A 20976-nucleotide genomic window follows, 5' to 3' on the forward strand; every position below is an offset into this window, starting at 1 on the left:
TCTGAAACTTTTTTGCTGTTCTGAAGTTGAAAACCTCTGGCAAGGAGTATATCATTAATTTAAAGGTCAACTTTCTCATTTCTACAGTTGTCTATTTTGCGTATAGGATTCCTTTGTTTTCATGTGGAATTATGCTTAACTGTGTGTGGAGTCCTCATGTGTCCTTCCCTAACCAAAAGGAGAAATGCAAAATGAATGGAGAAAATAAAATTAGCTAGGCAACTAATGGTATAGAAAGCTTTTGGAAATTTAATAAATGATCTGACAAACCACTGCAAGCTTCAAGTTATTTTATTGTAATTTCCTATTGTACTTTTTTCACAGGTATCTGGCAGATATAAAAGTAGCATCTTCAGTATTGTCAGATATGTTTTATTTTTGTTTAAGGTCACAGTTAAAATTATAAATCTTACACTAAATATCAATCAACCAGAAAAACACTTCCCAAGCAGGGTCAAAATGAATTGTGCCTCAGCATCAAGTATCAGGGCAAGTAGCCTGACTTAAAAGAAATCTGCCTTGTTAATAAAACAGATGAGATACTTGGTTATTCCATGGTTTATGCGAAGATTGTCTCTCTAAATGGACTTAGAGTGCTTCCACCCACTTCCCTCAAATAAATGTCTCTTTTGGATTGTTATAAGATAGATAGGGTGCTGCAGCAGTAGAACATGTCTGAATATCAAGTAAACTGTTCAGTAGTTTAATTTAAAACATAAATTCCCAATTGAATACAGCAAGACATTTTACTCAGGCTCTCAAGCATCTCACAAACAGAAGAGCAAACTAGCTGAGGGAAAATGTAATATGCAGTAAAAGATAGCAATGGCTGCATTTGCTTTACGATATTTTAGAGCCATTTGTGAACTTTAGGGAAGATAATGTTGTGTGATGCTATGCAGCTTGAAAACTTGCCCAGGAGTATGGAAAAGTGCTCTATTGCTGGCTTTAATAGTATGTTGCAATTGAGCCTCTTCTGTAAAACATGCTATAATATTTATAAAATTGAACTTAGACCATTATGTTTAGATGCTGAAATTCCTGCTTTGAGTATATTGATCCCTTCAGATTGTGGGTTGTCTGCATCTGTGGAGGTCAAGCATGTGCTCGTAGGGTCCAGCCTTCATAATAGCCCAAAACTCTTAAGTTGTTTGGAAAGTGTCATTATGGGTTTTCTGTGGTCTCTTCTGCAAGTAGCATATTGCAACCTTAATTTCTCACAGCCATTTTCTGTATTGTATTACATGTGATGCGTATTGTTCATATCTCTTTAGATTAAAGGATCATGGTCAAATAAAAGAGGTAAAGAAAACTATAATCCCTACAGTTACGGCAACATCTTTACTAATTGCTGTGCTGCGCTCTGTGGGCCCCTCTCTCCAAGGTAAGAATATCAGAAGTATTGTTAGCATAGATGAAGCCATGTGATTATTGATGAAAAAATTATTTTTGATTCTTTGAGTTTACTCAACAAAATGAAAGTTTTGGATTAGTATCCATTAGAAGCTTTAAGTTTTTCTTCAGTGGTAAAGAGATAAGTTGTTAAATTGTGGTTAAACTTAAGTTAGTGATAAAATCCTGTAAAATTATGTCTGAAATGGAAACAAGCTTGTTTGTTGTTTGAACTTTCACCACTGAAGTTAATAGCTTATAGCAATAAAAGATTTCTGGTAGTTATCTGTTACATGAAGGTCAACCTGGAAGTTTATGAAACTTCTACATATCTAACAAATGTGACATGAGTTGAACCTTAAGTCTACAACTAGCTTTATAATTGTTGATTTTTGTCTTTTCACTCTGAAAAGTTTTATTTAAATAGTCTATTTTTTTTTTTTTTATTTAATACTGTTAACATATATACATCAAACTGATTTTGGTGGTCTTCCAGCAAAGCAATTCCAAAGAATGCATAATGGATTAAGTTTTGCTGAATACATTTTCACCTTTGGAAATCTGAAATATTTATATATTTAAGCTTGGAGAAAATGTAGTACAGAGCTGAGACTAGAGAAAAAACGCTGGCAACTGGAGAAATTATTTTCTTATTCCTGTGCTCAGTGATTAGACACTTCATGTACTACATAGACAGTAGAGGCCCAGTTTCACTGTAGAGAGGGGCAGACAACTTGCAGATAATTTTGTGGCCTTCTCATTGGTTGGTACGTTTTGCTTTGCCTGGAATTGCATAGTTATGAATCTGAACTATCAAGAAGAAAGAAGGTAAATGACTTTGTGGTCCAGTGGCTCAGGTGTTTAATTGGAGTGGGATTTCTGGATTTGCTGTCAGCAATGTCAGAGGTGGTTCTTCTATGAGCAGTCAGAGTTCTATGGGGCAGACTGACATCATTTCCTAAAGAGGAAACAACAGAATAGAGATTTCCACATACTGAGTTGCCCCTGGTGAGAGTGAATAGCCCTGTCTCTGCTTCCTTCTCTGTATGGATGTTGCCTGAAGCCAACCTTTTAATTCTGCCATTTTGCTTTTGATTAAAGTATGTGACACACAAGCTCAATGGCATGCTTCAAATTCTTTTGGTTCCAAATGGAAATCTTTATTAAAACTACGTCCTGTTTCTCAGTATATGAAATAGGGTATTAGGCAGATAGCAACACGAGTGGACCAGACTGGCACTGGCTCCTGTGTTTTAGCAGAGTTTGTGCATTTTTTCCTAAATTCCGTGAAGCAACATTACTTATTTAGACACTGACATATATATATAGAGGTTCTGCAGGGAGGTACTTTGTGACCAAGGGGAAAAACTTACTGACTGTAACGTGTAAATTAGAAGCTTGCTTCTTTTACTTTTAATCTCAGCTGTGTCCCAAGTCACTAATTTTTTTTTTTTCCTTAAATTCTGGAAAAGTGGCTTACCAGCAATTTCATCTTGAAATTCAAAATGTTCAAGTGCCTTTGAGTGTGGAATGCAGATGAAGAGAGGATCTGTAAATAATCAAAACTTTTCTCACTTCTGTTAAACATCATTTATCATTTTTAAACCTGTGCTAGCAAATTCAGAATGTATTTTACATGTCCTCAACAGTTACTTTCAAATCTTAATTTGATCAATGGCTGTCAGCATAGGTCTAACCAATATTCTGATACAACAAATCATATAACTTCTTTAAGCATCTTTAATCTTTAACTAGGTTGGATTATTTCATTCAATTCAATTTGTTGATAATATTTCGCAGATTTTTACTTACATTTAGTAATTTCTCCACAAAGCATTTTCTTAGAAATAAGAGATTTTATGAGTGCATCACTTCAGTAAGCACAGTGCAGCACTATAAGCAGCGTTAAGTAGCTGTCATGAAACACCTAACAAGTTAAGTTGTCTGTCAGAAAGAAGTATGAACTCTTCTTCATTCTTGCTAAATTTTGTGATTAAGTAGTTTCAGTTTAGATGTGAAAGCTGGTAAAAAAAAGAACCTTTAAAAGAGGTGCTGAATCAAAGTGCCCTAGTAAATTTCATAATTTGTTTTTTCACCTGCGGTTTAAAATTCTTTGTTTTTGTGGTATCTGCTGGTAAGCTTCTAAGTCTATTGTCTGTGATAAAAATCAAAAAAAGTAGTAGTGCATATGATTATATGACAGGCAGGATCACAAGGAACAAGTACTTTACTGGTGAGTAGAAAATGAAGTCTAATACTTCAGTTGACTAAAAGGGGACATCTGAAGGTATTGGTGAGGTATTAAGGTCTGTTGTACGATAGAAAGTTTTTCTTTTTATTGAGAGGAGATAGTTATTGATCAGCAATGTCTCTAATACTTTTCCTTAATTGTGATTATTCTGTAGCTTAATTGACAGAAGAGGATTTATACAGCCAGATACACCGCAATTAGCAGGACCATCAAATGGAATTACCATGTACGGGGCCACACAATCTCAGAGCAACATGGTAGGAATCATCCCATAGTGTTGTTCATCAAGATTCCTGTGAATGTTTTTCTTCTCCACTTTCATGTGAACTAATCAAGTAATAACTAACTGGATACAGCTGACACACTGGGTGGAATGAGTTGTTTAATAACAGTAAAGAAAAAAAAAAAAAACCACCAAAATCCAAGGCTCTTTTGAATGTACGTTGCACATGGTGTAATAGTTATTGCTCATGGATTCTTAAAAAAAAAAAAGAGGCTTTTCTACGCTGTTGATTTATTGAATATACTGGCATTTTGACTTTTGCTGTTGACACCTACTGTGTTTTGAACTGGAATATTCAAGTATCGTGGACTTGCTCTGGTTCGTCATTTTCCAGCTAATTGTTATTTTGTGTGACACTTTCTTCGTACTCTATTTCCTTCTTTGCTTGTACACTGCGGTTTTGCATAGTCTAATGTGTTTTATAAAGCAAAGATGAACAAAGAGGAGTTTCTAGGGGAGAAGTATTTTGAAGAAAGAGCAGGAGGACTCTGAACTTTAAATGAACAAAAAATGGCAACTGGATTGTTACAACAAAAGCTTTTTAAACATCTTTGAAACTGTGCCAATAGTATTTACTTTGGTTTTTTGCTGGTAGCATTGGCTATCATAATTGAAGATAGGATTACCAGTGCCAAGAAGAGGAGAATAACTGTAAAGAGATCTTTTTCTGAAAGCAACCATCTTGCATATGTGCCTATTTCTGAATTGTTGTCCACATATCTTCATAGTATGGGGTTCTAAGACTTTGTCAAAGAAGTCATGAGTTACGGATACCCTCCCTCTGCCAAAAAAGAGGAAGCCACAAGGCCTTTGTCATAATTCAGACTTTCTTTTGAACAAAAGAAGAAAAGACTCACTCTTCCCAGACAGATTAGTTTTAGTGTCACTGATAAAGTGATATAAAAATTTTGCTGTAGTTCCTAAGCTGGTTTTACTTAATGTTTTGAGGATTAAATAGATTTATTAGTCTCCTTAATAAGAAAATGTATTAGAGACAAGGTATTAAGTCTGAATCTTCTGAGGTGCAGTTGAGCAGAACAAGGTAATGTTCTGTGTAAATTTTACTCAAAATACTATAACTCTGAAGAGAGAAAAGGGAGTTTGGAAAAAAAAAAAGAGAGAAGGCGAACATTAGAAATGGGCTGAGGTCTTTCAGGGATTACCCAAACTTTCTGACTCTGTCAAAGCTTCTTGTTTGTGAGGATCGTAAACCCACAATGTGTCCATGGCATTAAATTGCCTTATCATTGCAAGAATTTAGACACTATCATTATTCCTAGATATTAATGAGAAAATCTTTGCCAGTGTGGTATAAAATTGACTGTCTCTGGAAATGGAGAAATCTGGTATGGTATTGATTGAAGTCAAACAGGTAGCTGTTATGATTTTAGAGTGTAATACCTCTAATTGCACGAATTCTTCAAAGATCTCATCTTACATCCTAGAGCACCACACCACATGAGCTGGGAAAAATCTGGGTTCTTTAAGAGTTATCAGAGTTACTAGGAAATGTGCAGATTTCACTTCTGAAAATTACCTCTTAGAAAAGGCTTGAAAAATGTAATATGTCTTGTTTGGTTTGGAGGAATATCTTTTAAGACTGTAATGCCATTTTTCTCTTGGTCTGTATCCAAGACCGGTTGGTTTTTAATGGCTGCTGACTACCAGCATTAAAATTTCTCCCTTGAGTTTTGTTGCAAACTGTTAAAGACCTGCTTTGTTTACCAGTTTCTCTAACACTATTTTCCCTTCCCTGTTGAAGGGGATGTATCTGGTACTGCAGCCAGTAGTATTACGATTTCAGATAAGGTCAAAGTGAAATTCCTTGACGTTAAGGAGCATATGTAGATCCTAGCCATAGACCACAGTACTTTTCAAATGGCAAAAGCTTGACCGTTTGTATATCATCAGAGACATTTATACTATCATAGCAAGCTTAATGCTTTTGATTACAAGAAGTAAATTACTAGAAGTCTGAAGTGTATTTCAGCACACCTTTGTGGTGTGTCTCTCTTGATTTTATTCTGGAATGCATTACATGAAGTCTTCATGTCTAGATGTTACCCTGCTTAATCCACATAGTGTGCTAAAATGTCTCTCCTCACCATTGATATAAAATAAAGATTTTAATGAGCATATTCTTTCACACTTGTCTTCTCTTATTCCTTCCTTCTTTAAATCCTTTTCTTCCCTCAAGTCTTCGACAGAATCAGCTACATTGGAAAAGACCTTTGAGATCAAGTCCAACCTGTGACCAAACACCACCTTGTCAACTAGACCATGGTGCTGAGTGCCACATCCAGCCTTTTCTTAAACACCTCCAGGGATGGTGACTCCACCAGCCTCCCTGGGCAGCCCATTGCAATGCCCAGTCACCCCTTCTCCGAAGAGCTTCTTCTGGATGTCCAACCTAAACCTCCCCTGGTGCAGCTTGAGACAATGTCCTCTTGTCCTATATCTGCTTGCCTGGGAGAAGAGCCCAACCCTCACCTGGCTACACCTTCCTTTCAGGGAGCTGTAGAGAGTGATGAGGTCTTTCCTGAGCCTCATCTTCTCCAGGCTAAACAACCCCAGCTCCCTCAGCAGCTCCTTGTGGGACTCAGTGATTTGTGGCTTTCTAAATAGAATTCTTGTGCTTCACTCAGTGAGTCTCGTCCCTCATTAAATCTCTGTGGGTTGCTTAGTATAATATTTTGCTTTCATTTATATTAATAAATCTTTTAGCATAGCCTCATTTTTGCAATTAAGTTCAAAATAAATATCAGGCTAAGTGTAAAGTTGCTAATCCTGCTTTCCAGTGCAATACATTATCTCTTGTTCAGGATACCAGTTGTGGGGCACTCTTTGTATTTAACAGCTGTTGTGGTAAGTTTGCTTCTGAGACTTTGAATATTTCATACAGGATCTACCCTACTTGTGGTAGTGACCCAGTTAGTAACAATCTCAGAAAGTCAGAGTTGTTCTATAATCAGTGCTTGATAAACCCATACTGTGATTTTGGGTTTTTTCCAGATCTTTGTAGAAGAGGTTTTTCTCATGTTTTCTTTGTAGTATCTGCCTTGTTTTACTAAAAGCTGGATCTATACTTACTTCCATGAAGGCTGGAAGCACATACAATTATTTTCCTGCTGCATTCCCGGTGTTTTTAATTTCTTTTCCAATATAATTTGAAATTAGTCTGGTAAATTCATTAGCCAACTTCTTAATATCCTTATCCGCATGAAAAGCATGGTCACTTGGAGATCATAATCTGTAGATCTCGCTATTTCCAAAGTATTTCCCTATTGCATTTTATTGCTGGTTATTTTTATGAGCTCATCATTAGTTTGATTGCCCAACTGTTTTCCTTTGGTGACTCCACCAGCCTCCCTGGGCAGCCCATTGCAATGCCCAGTCACCCCTTCTCCGAAGAGCTTCTTCTGGATGTCCAACCTAAACCTCCCCTGGTGCAGCTTGAGACAATGTCCTCTTGTCCTATATCTGCTTGCCTGGGAGAAGAGCCCAACCCTCACCTGGCTACACCTTCCTTTCAGGGAGCTGTAGAGAGTGATGAGGTCTTTCCTGAGCCTCATCTTCTCCAGGCTAAACAACCCCAGCTCCCTCAGCAGCTCCTTGTGGGACTCAGTGATTTGTGGCTTTCTAAATAGAATTCTTGTGCTTCACTCAGTGAGTCTCGTCCCTCATTAAATCTCTGTGGGTTGCTTAGTATAATATTTTGCTTTCATTTATATTAATAAATCTTTTAGCATAGCCTCATTTTTGCAATTAAGTTCAAAATAAATATCAGGCTAAGTGTAAAGTTGCTAATCCTGCTTTCCAGTGCAATACATTATCTCTTGTTCAGGATACCAGTTGTGGGGCACTCTTTGTATTTAACAGCTGTTGTGGTAAGTTTGCTTCTGAGACTTTGAATATTTCATACAGGATCTACCCTACTTGTGGTAGTGACCCAGTTAGTAACAATCTCAGAAAGTCAGAGTTGTTCTATAATCAGTGCTTGATAAACCCATACTGTGATTTTGGGTTTTTTCCAGATCTTTGTAGAAGAGGTTTTTCTCATGTTTTCTTTGTAGTATCTGCCTTGTTTTACTAAAAGCTGGATCTATACTTACTTCCATGAAGGCTGGAAGCACATACAATTATTTTCCTGCTGCATTCCCGGTGTTTTTAATTTCTTTTCCAATATAATTTGAAATTAGTCTGGTAAATTCATTAGCCAACTTCTTAATATCCTTATCCGCATGAAAAGCATGGTCACTTGGAGATCATAATCTGTAGATCTCGCTATTTCCAAAGTATTTCCCTATTGCATTTTATTGCTGGTTATTTTTATGAGCTCATCATTAGTTTGATTGCCCAACTGTTTTCCTTATTCCTAAGGATTTTTTTTTATGAAGCACAGTATTTCACCCATTATGAAATAATAATTTTCTCTGTAATTTATTCCTTCTCTTTCATTTTAAAGTTTTTTTTGCTTTGTGTTCTGAAAAATGTTTTTACTTCACCATAAACCCATTAGTTACCACTGCTTGGATCTGCACTACTGTAGTACTTAATTTTCTCTTAAAAGCTGGAGTTGATTCTTGGGGTTTGATACAGGGTATTTTATTCTTCAGTGTAGTCCATTGAGAGGAAACACAGAATCTTATCTCAATCCATGAAGTTTTTTAGAGGAATTAGTTTGGTTTATATTTACTATGATGTCTCTAGGAATTCTCTAATGCCTTATAAAGTGATAGACTTTGCTTCTATCTGACTCTGTGTCAGGACAGGTTTATTTCCTCGTTTTTAAGAAATTTTTTTGTATTCCTGCATTCCTAGACATCTCTTCTTCAGTGTATATGTAGTTCCTTGTGTACCAGATTCTCTTGTTTCTAATTCTCCATTTCCTTTCCTGGATGCAAATTCTTTAAAGTGTTTTCTTACATATATGTACTACTGAAAATTGTAGGAACTGTAGTGCCTGCACAACATTTATTACCAGTGATAAGTGGAGGAAGGTCCTCTCCCACATGTTCACTTAAGTATTTCTGTTACTGATATAGAAATAGATCCAGCTGACCCAGGAAACATTAACTCTGACCATCCTAGCATACTTTTTCCTTGCTTTTCATATTTTCATTATTAGGAGTATTTCTGTCATGACAGTAACAGGATCGGCAAGGGCCGCAGTCCCATTTTGCTGGGAGTTTCGCGAGTGTGTGTCCTTGCACATTTACTGATGTACTCCCCCGATGCCCAAAACAGAACTCAGGGCTCTTACCAAGTCAACATTACTACAGTCAAGGTTGATAGAGGTTTTTCATTAATGCATTTTATTTCACAGTTAAAAGTTATGGGTTACAGGCCCATGCAAGTAAATCAATTTCAGCATTTCACTTTGGGTTGAGATATGTTTTAGGAGCAATTCTTTTGGCAGTGCATGTTTACTGCATTTTTATTCACATCTCAGAGCAATGTCAGAGCACATGAACTAGATTTATTTTAGGAGATACCCCTGTGGAATGCACCCAAGTTGCTCTAAGCATTCATAGACTTTTAGTCCATAAAAACAAACAGTGTCCAATCTGAAGAAAAATCTCTGGGCCAAGTGTAGTTTCCCGTTTGGCTTCAGAAGTGTTTCCCTTCATAGATCTGCTCCTCATGCACTGTGCTACTTGATAGTGGAGCCATTGACTTGGTGGGGTTTGTGGTTCAGTTGTTGCACAATATCCACAGTACGTTGATTTTGATTGTGAAATCCTACACCTGTTGGGAACAGTTACACAGCTTTGTCCCTGCACTCTTTACCCATTTGCTGTATCCAGAACTTGGTATTTCAGCATCCATCCTGTAACTTCATAGCACTGTAAGCCTCCTCTGAACTCCGTGTTGTTTGTACTTTATTCAGAGATTGAGACTATTCAACCTGCTTTTCTCCATCTTCTGAGAACTGTGACTATTCTTGAATGTTACTAGCATTTAGGAAATTTTTAACTAAGCTTATTTAATATTTAAAGTAAAAAATTTTGATTATTTCAAAATAATCACATTTAGAAGTGTGAAAAATATATTGCTATGTACAACAATGTTATAATGTATTTTCTGGGTAGCTTAGAAAAAACACATTTTCTTCAGAAAAAAAGAAAAATATTTTCCCTTAGTTTGTATTTATTACTTGTGAAATAAACACAGAATTCTAAGGTGTTGTTCAATTTGCTTTAATTTGTGCCTTTTTATGTGGAAATAAGTAGCTATCTAAAAATTTCTTTGCATATATTTAGTTGAACTTCTGTACTTGTAGAACTTACTAAAACTTATCTTACCTTCAGAATCTGCTGTTCCACTGAAACAGTGGAAATTTTAAGTGAAAAAATCAGCATATTTGAAATAAGAAGATACTGGTGGAATAATTTTTACAGTAGGTTTTTAGTTACTTAGATTTCAATGCTTAGCTTCCTTTTTGTTACAATCATAGGCTTTTTTGTTTCATTTTAAATTCTGGTGTTGGATAATTCATGTGATTAGTAGCAGCTAAGACTTCCTGCCCTAAATTTCATTCAGTCAAGAGTGAAATAACAGAATCGAGGAAAAACCACCATGCCAACCCTATAAACAAATCTGATTTCCTTGTTGGAAAGGAAATGTGTTGGCTGTTTAGACTTAAAAATAGTCTACCTGTGTATTATGTGCTGTTTTTATCAGATGTTTCTGAGAGCCTCATAGAACACACGTACTTTTTCTGGCTTAGACCCTGCACTAGTTCACTTTTGAAAGCTCTTTACAGCCTGTATTTTCCTAAGGATTTTGTGCCAATCACTGTTAAGCAGACAAGAAAAAGAAAACCTGAAATTTATCTGAGTCAAAGGAGAGGCTTTAGGGAAGTGACAAGTGCATGGAAAATGAAGAAGAGATATACAGCACCTGAAGAAGTTTATAACACTATTTAATGGAGCTTTATGAGGCTACTTTATCTTTCCAATATTGATTTAATTGAAATGCAGTAGAGTTCTGTAAGAAGAAAATTAATTCAGGCTATACAATGAGTTCAAGTAAATTATCTTCAGCTAATATAAAGCTGTGTACTTGTATTGCCTGGAACGCATTAATGATTTCCTTTTGAAGATCAGAGCTGAAGGTTCACTAAAGCAGTAAGTCAGCTGCTAACATTATTTGTTTTCAGTGTACCCCAGTGGTTATAAGCATTCCTTTGTTATTTAATTTGTTCTTTGGCTACTGCCTTCCAGAAAAAATAGGTTTTGCCGGTCTTTTTGAAGTATGAAAATTCAGTTAACATATTTTTAAGGTCTGCATAGTAAGGTTGGTTGAAGTTCTAATTTAAATAAGCAGGCATGAATAACAGGATATTAATCACGAATGAGTTATTCACACTGAATTACTAATTGAAAGCTCTACTTCAAAAGATGCTGACAGTTTTCTTCTTAGTAAGGTACTTAAGCAAGGTTATGGCTTTAAGCCTGTGAGTAATCCCTCTGAAATGATAGGGAACTAGTTCAATTGTTTGGCTGGGACTGTTCATCATTTTGTGGGGGGAAGATTGCTTGCAATTTATATGAACTCAATTTATGTAACGGGAGGTCAGTCCGTTTATCTTTCTGAAAGCAGAAGTCTTGGAAATATGTGACTGAGTAAGGATTGAGCTTCTGCCTGTCAAAAAATAATTGGTCTGGGAGTCCTGAACCACTTAGACGTTTTAAACACTACCTATCTATTATGACCAAGTAGTCTGCTTGCACAATTGCTGAATGTAAGGTGTGTGCATCCATTATTGAGCTATTCAGTGGTGAATTGGAGAACCCTAAAATATCATTGTTGGTCATGGTTTTCATCATACAGTAGAGGAGGCAAAAGTCTTCCCATGGGTTTTCAGAGAGTATGTCACAGTGGCTTATTAAACTCAAATGGGCATTTTAGGAAATTGCTATAATGTTAGTAACAATGGTTATGATCAGGAGTATCTGAACAGATGATGGATTTGTAATACGTAGTAATTTGATATAAATCTAAAATGTCAGGCATAGAGCAGAACACATTGCCTTAACAGAATACTTGAAATAACAACAGTGCATAGGCATGTCTTACCTCTGGATATATATTTTATTCTCCTTGCTTGCCTCCAAATGTCCTTTATTGCATTTGTAGCTGTATTTACTGATTGTAGTGTTTTTCTTACCCAACAGAACAGTACTATGGCAAATGAATCTAACAAGATTTTTGAAAACTGCAATGTTATAACTGATCAGGCTATGAATTAAGTATTTTTTCCTTAGAAGCTCTTAAAAATCATGCCAATTCATGTCAAAGAGACTTAATTTGGCAGTGGGTATACTACCCATTTAGCTAGCTGGACACTACTGAAACACATACCTGTCTTGTCATCTCAAGGAATGAGTTGCAATTTTGTATAAACAGATCTTAGGAATGGGGTAGAGCCAAAAAAACCCATTTCTGGTAACACTGACTGAGCTTAATTGGATTTATATAATGCCGAATTTGGTTTGTTATTGAGACAGTGCTTGCCAGAAAACTTGTGGTTTGTACCTTGATTTGTCACTTTGTCAGGATTAATCAAGAAACAGCCTAAAAATCATTAAGGTTGATCTCGATGCATTTGCGGTGCTGCCTGGTTTCTACACATCCTCTAGAGTATGGAGTATAGTGGAGGACATTCTCTAGAATGTATATATAATGTATTCAATTGTGAGGGGAAAAAATTTTTGCTCGTGGAGGCTTTATTACTAACTGTATCTTTACAAGGTCATCTGTGTCAAAAGAATTCTTGTTCTGAAAAATTTCTGTGGTAGGTTAATTCTTAACATGTGAAGACCAGTTTAAAGAAGACAATTGCCTAGTGTTTTTTAAGGAACCCTTAAAGGAACAGTGTAAATCTTTATCATAATTTGGTTTGATAATCGTCCAAAGCATTGGCTCAGTTATGCATGCCTTTCTTTTTTTTCCTGGGCAGCATGTAATGGGATTTTTGGGTGGCTAACCATGGAATGTTACTAATGGCTTTCTTTTTCTCTCTTCACATCCCATTCTTTTCCATACCTTTTTATCCATATTCTCCCTTTTTTTTCTCTGTTTTGTTTGCCTTATATGATTTTGACACCCTTCCATTCTACAGTGTGACCAAGATCAGTGCATTCAGAGCACTAAATTCGTTTTGCAGGCTGCTGCCACCCCCCTCCTACAGAGTGAGCCAAGCATAACTAGTGAAGAGCTCCCTTTACCAGGAAAGACTTCTATCAGTGGGCCTTGTGCAAGTCTAACTCTAGGGCAACCAACACCACCATCTTCTATGCCAAATCTCACATCAGATTCAGGTTTGACAGACATCATACCATTAAAAGAGGAGCATGAAGGCCATCAGTTTCTCACTCCTGAAGAAGCTCCATCACCCCCTGGGATGCTGCCAAGTGGAAGTCCTATTACACACAGCCATACAATGCACGTTCTGAGTCTAGCCAGCCAGGACTCATTGCATGAAGACTCAGTGCGTGGTCTCGTGAAGCTTAGCTCGGTTTGAACAGCTTTTTTGAACATCACACCGTTTCCTGGTGTCAATACAAATCCATACTTAACAGGATTACCACTGTAAGGCTTCGTAACATGCCTGTAATGGAAACTTGATCGCATCATGGAGTCTACTAAAAAGACAAGTTATTTTTTTCAATGGAGCTATGGCATTTTTTTGACCAGGTTGTTAATGGTTGTGCTTTGATGGAGACTGCATTTTATTTTTAAATAAAACCAGAAAAGGTCAATAACTTTGTTTCCTGAAGCTTGGGTACAGCGAGTTGGAAATCAGCCTGTAACAAACACCATGTACAGTACAAAAGAGAGAGATTTTTGGATGTAAGTGTCATGCTCTGTATTCTATGCTCTTGTAATACACACTTGTTACGGCTTACCACACCTGTGGCCAGAATGATCTGCACTTACATGTTATGCTACCAATATTTGAGATAGAAAATTACCATTCCATCTGTTAATACAAAACAAAACAAAAGACTGCAGATGTGGATTTGCATGCCACGCTACAGTATGTGTTACAGTGGTGTTGGTATTAAGAGAAAGTGCTGCTTTTTTATTTGTGACTTTGAAAGTGCTGTTTGATTTAAAGACAGTACAACAGACAAATTAATGGACTATATTTTTTCAATTTATGACATTTTATTTTAAATTAATCAGTGGTGCCTAGAAATGATGAATTACTGATTTGATCATGTTGCATATCATTTAACCTTCTGTTTAAGTGTTTAAGTGAGGTATTGTGTTGTGCCATACCACAAGATTCTTCCACTCCCTAATGTGATACAATTACCTGTGGACCTCCAATAAAATGACATCCTCTATTTCGTGGACACGTGTACAGTTATCCTTGCACAGTTTTCCTGGGGAAGGAGGGGGAAATCATGTCCTGTTGCCATAGTTTGTAAAGATTTGACTGGAATATGTGTACATGATGAAACTAGAGCTATGGAGGAATAGCTGGTTACAATTAGGATTGCTTCACCAATTTTATGGTTTTGTTTGAGATGTGTATTTGTTCCCATAGGAGGTCTTTACCAGGAAACAGAAGAATTAACCTCTGCTTGCACTATAATTCAGTGTTCCTTACCCTATGGCTGAAGGGTGAGTGGCTTAAGATTTAAGAAGACAAAGACAGAGCTTAATGAAGTAATCTTAAATGATTAATAGTCTGTAGCCAGCCATCCTTCTTAATTTGTATTTGTCCTTTGATATTTTAAATGGAAATCTTGATTTCATAGAATTTTTCTGTGCTTTTTGTTTGCTTAAGTAAAACACAACTAAAAGGTTAAAGAGAATTTTATAAGTATTTTTTTTTGTGACAGCTGAAGAGAAGCTGAAAAACTAATAGCTTTAATACTGTGTTTACCTGCTTTTCAGGATGTGGAACCTGGATTCTTCTTTTCCTAGGACAAACTACATGCACAATATGTTTTATCTGATGTTTCTATGGCATGAAAGTATTCACCAGTTAAAAAATGTAACAGTTCTATATTGTTGACCATGGTCATTCACTGACACCAAGCTAAAAATCTTTTTTCTTTTAACTTTTGTTGTTGAAATTGAGAACAGTCAGCCTGCAGAAAATCATTCACCCATGCTATTGAAGATTCAGACAAGGTACTGACAAAACCCCTACTCCTGTAGGATTTCATAAGCAGTCTGTTTCTATAATTGATGATGTTAGCTTGGACCTAATTCAGCGTGTGGAACATAGCAATGCTTTTGCTTTGTGAGTGCCATAGTGAGTCCACCAAAGAACCTTTGGCAGACAAATCTGTCCCAGTTGTTTGAGCCACTGAAGAAGCTCTGGTAGACAACTCTGTCCCAGCTATTGTAGCCACCCTCCGAGCATTTTCCAGAAGCTGGAACAGTCTAGAGTTCTTTCCACCAGCCAAAGTGTAATGACTGACGTGTCCCAGTTGGTCTCTCAGTAAGCCATGAGTTTTCAGCACTTCTGTGTCTTCTCTTGAAGAAGTCAGTGGTGCTCATCTTCCTGATTTCATTTTTCCTTGATGTGGCTTCTCAGGTATGAAGCCATGAATATCTGCATTAAAGCAGGCAATGGATTGAGGGCTGGAGGTACTGGTCTGATAGACCTGGGTAAAGAATCCCAGCTTTGAGTTTGTAGACCAGTACTTGATGAATCATTCTCTTCTCTCATAGATGTCTGTGGGTAGTTAACTGTGCATGCATTACTCAATACTTAGAAGGGCAAGTCAAATATTTTTAATGTGGTATCAAAACTTTCCATTTGTACAAGTCACTATGAGGATGATTATTTTAAGGAAATTGTTCTTTTTAAGTCTGCCTGCAATAGCTGGTGGATTTTATGTTTCCAAGAATACCAACTTCATGACATTTGTATGTCATTGCCACTAGGGAGTAGTGAAGAAGGCTCTGTGCACAATAAAATTAGTGTCAGTTTTAACATAAAATGGAAGGGAGAGAGACAGGATTAGAGTCTTTATGGTGTTTGCCTTGTGCTCATGCTTTTCACCATTTTTTGAACCTTCTGTTTTGTTTACACGTGAAGTGTAAGAATTACCAAACATTGGTGGGAACAGATGTGCTACTTCAAACACATACTTATTCAGGTGACTTTCTTTTCGTTTTTAAGATGACACTCTTATTTTCTAAATGTGCTGCCTATGTTTTTGAATTTGGCTTTTGCGAATACACTGAATACTTTGAATTCGTTTATATATTTATATCACCCCTGTCTTAAGTCTCTTTTCCTCCCCATCTTCCTGTTTTAAATGGTGGCATCTTGAACCTCCCTGCCACGCCTGCCTTGCGAGGACATCTGCTGGAAGGCTTCGGAACTAAGTCCTAACCCATCTGGATCAGTAATTGCAGCTTTGACTGACAGCAGGCAGTGATTCAGCAGCAGGTTGATCAAAAAGGTACCTCTGACGGGTTTTTGGTCCCTTCCCCTTACCTTCATCACACCTGTGTTCAGTCGTGGGCACTCCCTTCGTTGGAATTTGTGTATACATCTGGAATGAGTCAGCAAAGTAACTTATTCATCACCTTCTCTACAGATTTGATTGTTGAAATTTTACTTTGCAGTATGATTACAGCGCATGCACACTAAGGATCCAAAATTATAATCCTTGTGAGTACTGCACAGGGTTCTTTCAATTTTTTTTTTCTGTGACAGTATACTACTATTAAATAGCTCTTTCCATGTTTGATTTATAAATCTAGAATAAAAATTAATATTTTCAGAAGAGTAAATTTTTTTTTTCTTAAAAGCCTAAAATTTCTGAATGTGTAAAAACGGGTTCATTGATCTGATTTAAAATATTTATTCTGCTTTGGTTTTTTTAATAATATTTCCCCTTCTTGTTGTCTATATAATATTGTTTGTAGAATGAAATACAGTGCTTCATAAAATTTTTTAAAGGCTCTTTATTCGTGTGTTTTCTCAAAGACATTTCTATCTTGAAAGGGAGTTTTATATTCATACCAGTTAAATAGTAATGTAATAAATGTTTGAGTGTTACTGTATTTTTGTATTATAGTACATCCTTTGGTAACTTTTTGTCTCTTCCTGTTAACTGTAGCTGTATTTCTGCATTCCTTAAAGAATCTTACAGATGGAAGATTGGCTGCTTTGCAGTTGATCCTAGTAAATGCTCCCACAAGAAGCAAACTGATCTCATAAGCCCAAAGAGCCTATGTTTTAGCAGCATGTCTTACAAATGCAATGACCAACCTATGGCAATGCAGATTTTTTTTTTTTAAGTCTGTAGGGTGATTGTAATAGTTCACAGTAACTAAATGGTTGCCTAATGTTCAAAATCTCAAACAAAGGGGCTTCACTGGAGAACCAGCAAAAGTGAACTTATGTTTGTGTTTTAGTTCCCAAATTCAATACAGCTTGAAGAGCAACTCAGCAATTTTTTAGAGGGATCCAGTCCTTACTTTAGTTATATTCTGGTTTAAATTTTATATTGGAACTGCCATCATGTATTTGTTGACTTACTCTTTTTCTCCCTTTCCCTCCTTATCAGCAGTGGTACTCTGAAGCTGAACATTGTGTGTTCGACCATGGGCCGTTCTGAGTCTTCGGTTTAAAGCCAATTGCTGCCCAAATGATCTTGTTTCAGGGACTGGCATGAAATGAAGTAGTACACTTCAACACACTTTCAAATATTCCTAGGCCGAAAATATGAATGAAATGTGTTTTAGACAGTTGCATGTAGATTTAGTTCACTTAAATTAGAGCTGTCCTAGTTTTCAGGATTCATCTGGGTCAGGGCTCCCTGATTTTGATTGCCTGCCTGCAAAGATGTTGCAATTTGACAGCTGAGTGCACTGCCCGGGCTCCCAAAAGGCTCATGAGATTAAGTGAGCCGTTTAAACCTGTGGATATATAGATTAATTATGAGTTGTTGAAGCAATTCAGTTCTACCACCAGAAGGCAACTCTCTGTTAACATTCAACTAAATGATTTGAAAGTTCACCACAAACAAGGCAAGCTGGGAGGAGACTTAAGTTTTGGATGTTCTAAGGAGATTAAATAGGAGTTTGTTTCTAAGGTAGGTCAGAGAGGACAGGAATAAGAAGATGAAAGGGAGAAGACTGAGTGAAAGCAGAACAGAGATTAGCAGGTGACATAGAAGAAAAGAAGAATTACCTGTAAACTGTGGAGGGAAAGGAAGGGGGGTATAAACAAAAAAGCCTCATGGGAAAGAAAATGAGGACAGCTGTCAATATTGATCAAACAATATTTAAAAAAAAAACCAAAACAACAGCAATTACTCATTGGTATTCAATTTTTTTTTCTGAGAAATTCCCTAAGTCATTCCAGAAAAAAATAAGGTCCAACTTCTGAGAGAAAGTAATTGTAGGAAGATGGTAAGGAAAATGTGTGGAGTTAGTTTGCCCTCAAGTTGCTCCTCTCCCTTAATATCTTTTTCTGTTTCTGTTTTGAAAATACATCTGTAAATATAAAAAGAGGTGAAGTCTTGGTTCCTTTGAAGTTGACAGGAATCTAAGGACAATGACCATGTTAAAAATGGCAATTGCTTTAGCATTTTGGATTTCCATACTGTTAATCATTTTAGCATTCTGTATTTCCATATCAGAAGTGCCATTGCCTTGAGAAAATGAATGGTGTAGTATGGTTTGGTGTTTCTTGGTGATTCCTTCATTAAATTTGCTCACCCTTCAGTGAAATGTTTTCCTAAGTAGTAGTCTCACCAATTTAACATGAAGCCTGGAATTCGGTCAGAGTTTCTGTGAATAGTGTGCAAATAGAAATTAAGACTACAGGCTAAATAGAGTTTGTGGTTTGAAAACCGGAAAGATCTGTCCCATAGAGATATATTTACTTTACAATATATAATGAAGTCAGTTCCACTGGCAAGAACACATTAATGACAGTGTTATCTTGATGTATTTTATGCGCTTCCCAACTTTAGTTACATTGCCACTTCTGAAAACCTGGAAAAACAAAACTCAGTTTAATCCAACTATAATTTAAATCTCCTCAAATCCAAAACTGGTAACAGCTGCTGGAACTATTCTGTGTGTATTTAGGTGTAGTTACAGAAAGGACACGAAGGGACCACCTTAAACAACTTGGCTAAATGATCTGTGATGTGAGGAGAACTCTTGTACCCTTTCTTCAGCTCCTCTTAAAAGCACCATCTACAATTGAGAAAAGCAGGCTCAAAAGCATCTCACTTTGGGTTGTGCTCTGTAGCCTGTCCATGGCAATCTGCAGGGATCTGACTGGGCACTGCCAGCTCAGAGGTGGAAATGAGCTGGACTGCTTAGAGGTTGTACTTGCTAGGGAATTAACTTCAGAGAACAGGGAGAAGTTCAGCCGAGGTGGTGGCACTGTTGTTACAGCAGCGCTCGTGTGAAGCCTGTGAGTGATTCCTGTCACGTGCGTGTTACTAAGTGTGAGGGGTTTGGTAGCAAACTTGTTAAAGTCCTGGGACCTGCTTCCTGTGTCTTCTGTCAGGAGAGAGAGAGCTAGTGCGTGATGGGTTCACATGGGAAAGTTCATTTCTCTTTCATGTTCTTCATAGTAGCTAGTATGGGACTATGTTTGGATTTGTGCTGGAAACAGTTGATAATTCAGGGATATTATGGTTATGCAGGCAAACCACAACTTCATTGCGATAAATAGAAAATTTCTTACAGGATTTCTAATCTGTCTGCTCTGCTACCTGCTTTGTGGTAGTGGAGCAGTTGATGGTGGTTATTGGCTGCAATGGGAAGGACACAGCTAGACAAACTTCTTCTTTTTTTGTGAAATGTTAAGTTTCCTTCTATGTAGGTCACAGAAAAATAAAAGCATGCTCTGTAGTGCTGGCCAGCTAATTTTCTAGTATGCAGAAGATATTTAATGTATCTTAGTTTTCTTCCTAAATTGAATGGAAAAACAAAGTTCAAAAAAGTTTCCACAGGTTCTGAATTGAAGGATCTTTTGCAACACAAATGGTGTTTAATTTTTAACTAAACAGTAGGTATTTAGTATTTATTTTATTACATATATGAAATTGAAATATTGAAATATTGAAAAATAATCTCAAATTTCTTCTGTTGTTTCTGTATTCACAGTGTCATAACATGGTTTGGAAGGGATGTTAAAGATCATCCAGTTCCAACCCCTCTGCCATGAGCAGGTACACACGTTTTACTGCAGTTATATGTGAGGAAGAAAACAAAGTTAAATGCTTTATTCCATAATTACATGTGTAGCAGCTGTTTCTAATATTCTTGTCTTACTCTTGAATATATTTTTCTCTCTTATATCAAAGATCTAAAATTTTCTTCCCTCTGTAAATCAATGTTCTGAATACATTTTACCTTGTTTTTTTAATTATTTAAGTAAACTTCTGAAGGGGAAGTCAGGGCTACTAAAAACAGTTTACACAAATCAGGGGGAAAAATCAAAATGCTGGTTTTTATTACTTCTGTCACAAGACTTCACTGCACAATAGCAACAGAATTACTGCAGTTGATATTAGATGGCTTGCTCTAGATTCCACATACTGGCCATGCACACAGGAAAACAGACTGAAAAAAAACCCTAAAAGATTTCATTTACTGGCTAAAATAAGTTATGGAAAAAGAATACATGGGCAAGGAAGGAGTAAGAAGACTTAATCAGAAGGTTCTGGATATAAATGCCTTGGACTGAGTTTGTTCTTGCTTTTGGTTGTGTATGTATCCACATTAGTATTTTAATGCACTTTGGAAATTTGTTTTCTTGTTACCTCTGCTTAGCACTTAGACCCATTCTATGGAGCAGTCTTGTAAAACAAAGTAGGTTTCTTTTAAATTAAAAATAAACCAGAAGGTAAGTTCCAGCAGCATACCTAATACAATCCAAATGCTCTCAGGAGCTGGTCCAGAATTTCTGTCCTCAAAACAGTGTGGACATGAGGTGAACAGAACCAAATGTCTTGCCGCAGAAATCTGTGCATATTAAGCTCACTGCTTGTGAAAGTAGATATAACCACAGGTTGATTTTCCAACTAACTTGTATTGT

General features: G+C 36.7%; 1 protein-coding gene across 5 annotated transcripts in view; it reads left to right on the plus strand.

Moving 5' to 3' along the window:
• The window catches only part of ZDHHC14 (zinc finger DHHC-type containing 14), a 97046-nt gene extending 82753 nt beyond the window's left edge, over positions 1–14293 (plus strand). For 3 of the 5 annotated variants that reach the window (XM_008637894.2, XM_017739595.1, XM_008637895.2), the window contains 3 exons: positions 1275–1384; positions 3798–3900; positions 13054–14293. In XM_008637894.2, the coding sequence (XP_008636116.1) occupies positions 1275–1384; positions 3798–3900; positions 13054–13455 (615 nt within the window). In that variant the 3' untranslated portion in view covers positions 13456–14293. The remainder of the gene's footprint in view (positions 1–1274; positions 1385–3797; positions 3901–13053) is intronic. The other 2 variants (XM_017739593.1, XM_017739594.1) reach the window with 1 other exon arrangement.
• The last annotated feature ends 6683 nt before the right edge of the window (positions 14294–20976 follow it).

Source organism: Corvus brachyrhynchos, unplaced genomic scaffold, assembly GCF_000691975.1.
Source record: "Corvus brachyrhynchos isolate BGI_N302 unplaced genomic scaffold, ASM69197v1 scaffold14, whole genome shotgun sequence".
NCBI lineage: Eukaryota > Metazoa > Chordata > Aves > Passeriformes > Corvidae > Corvus > Corvus brachyrhynchos.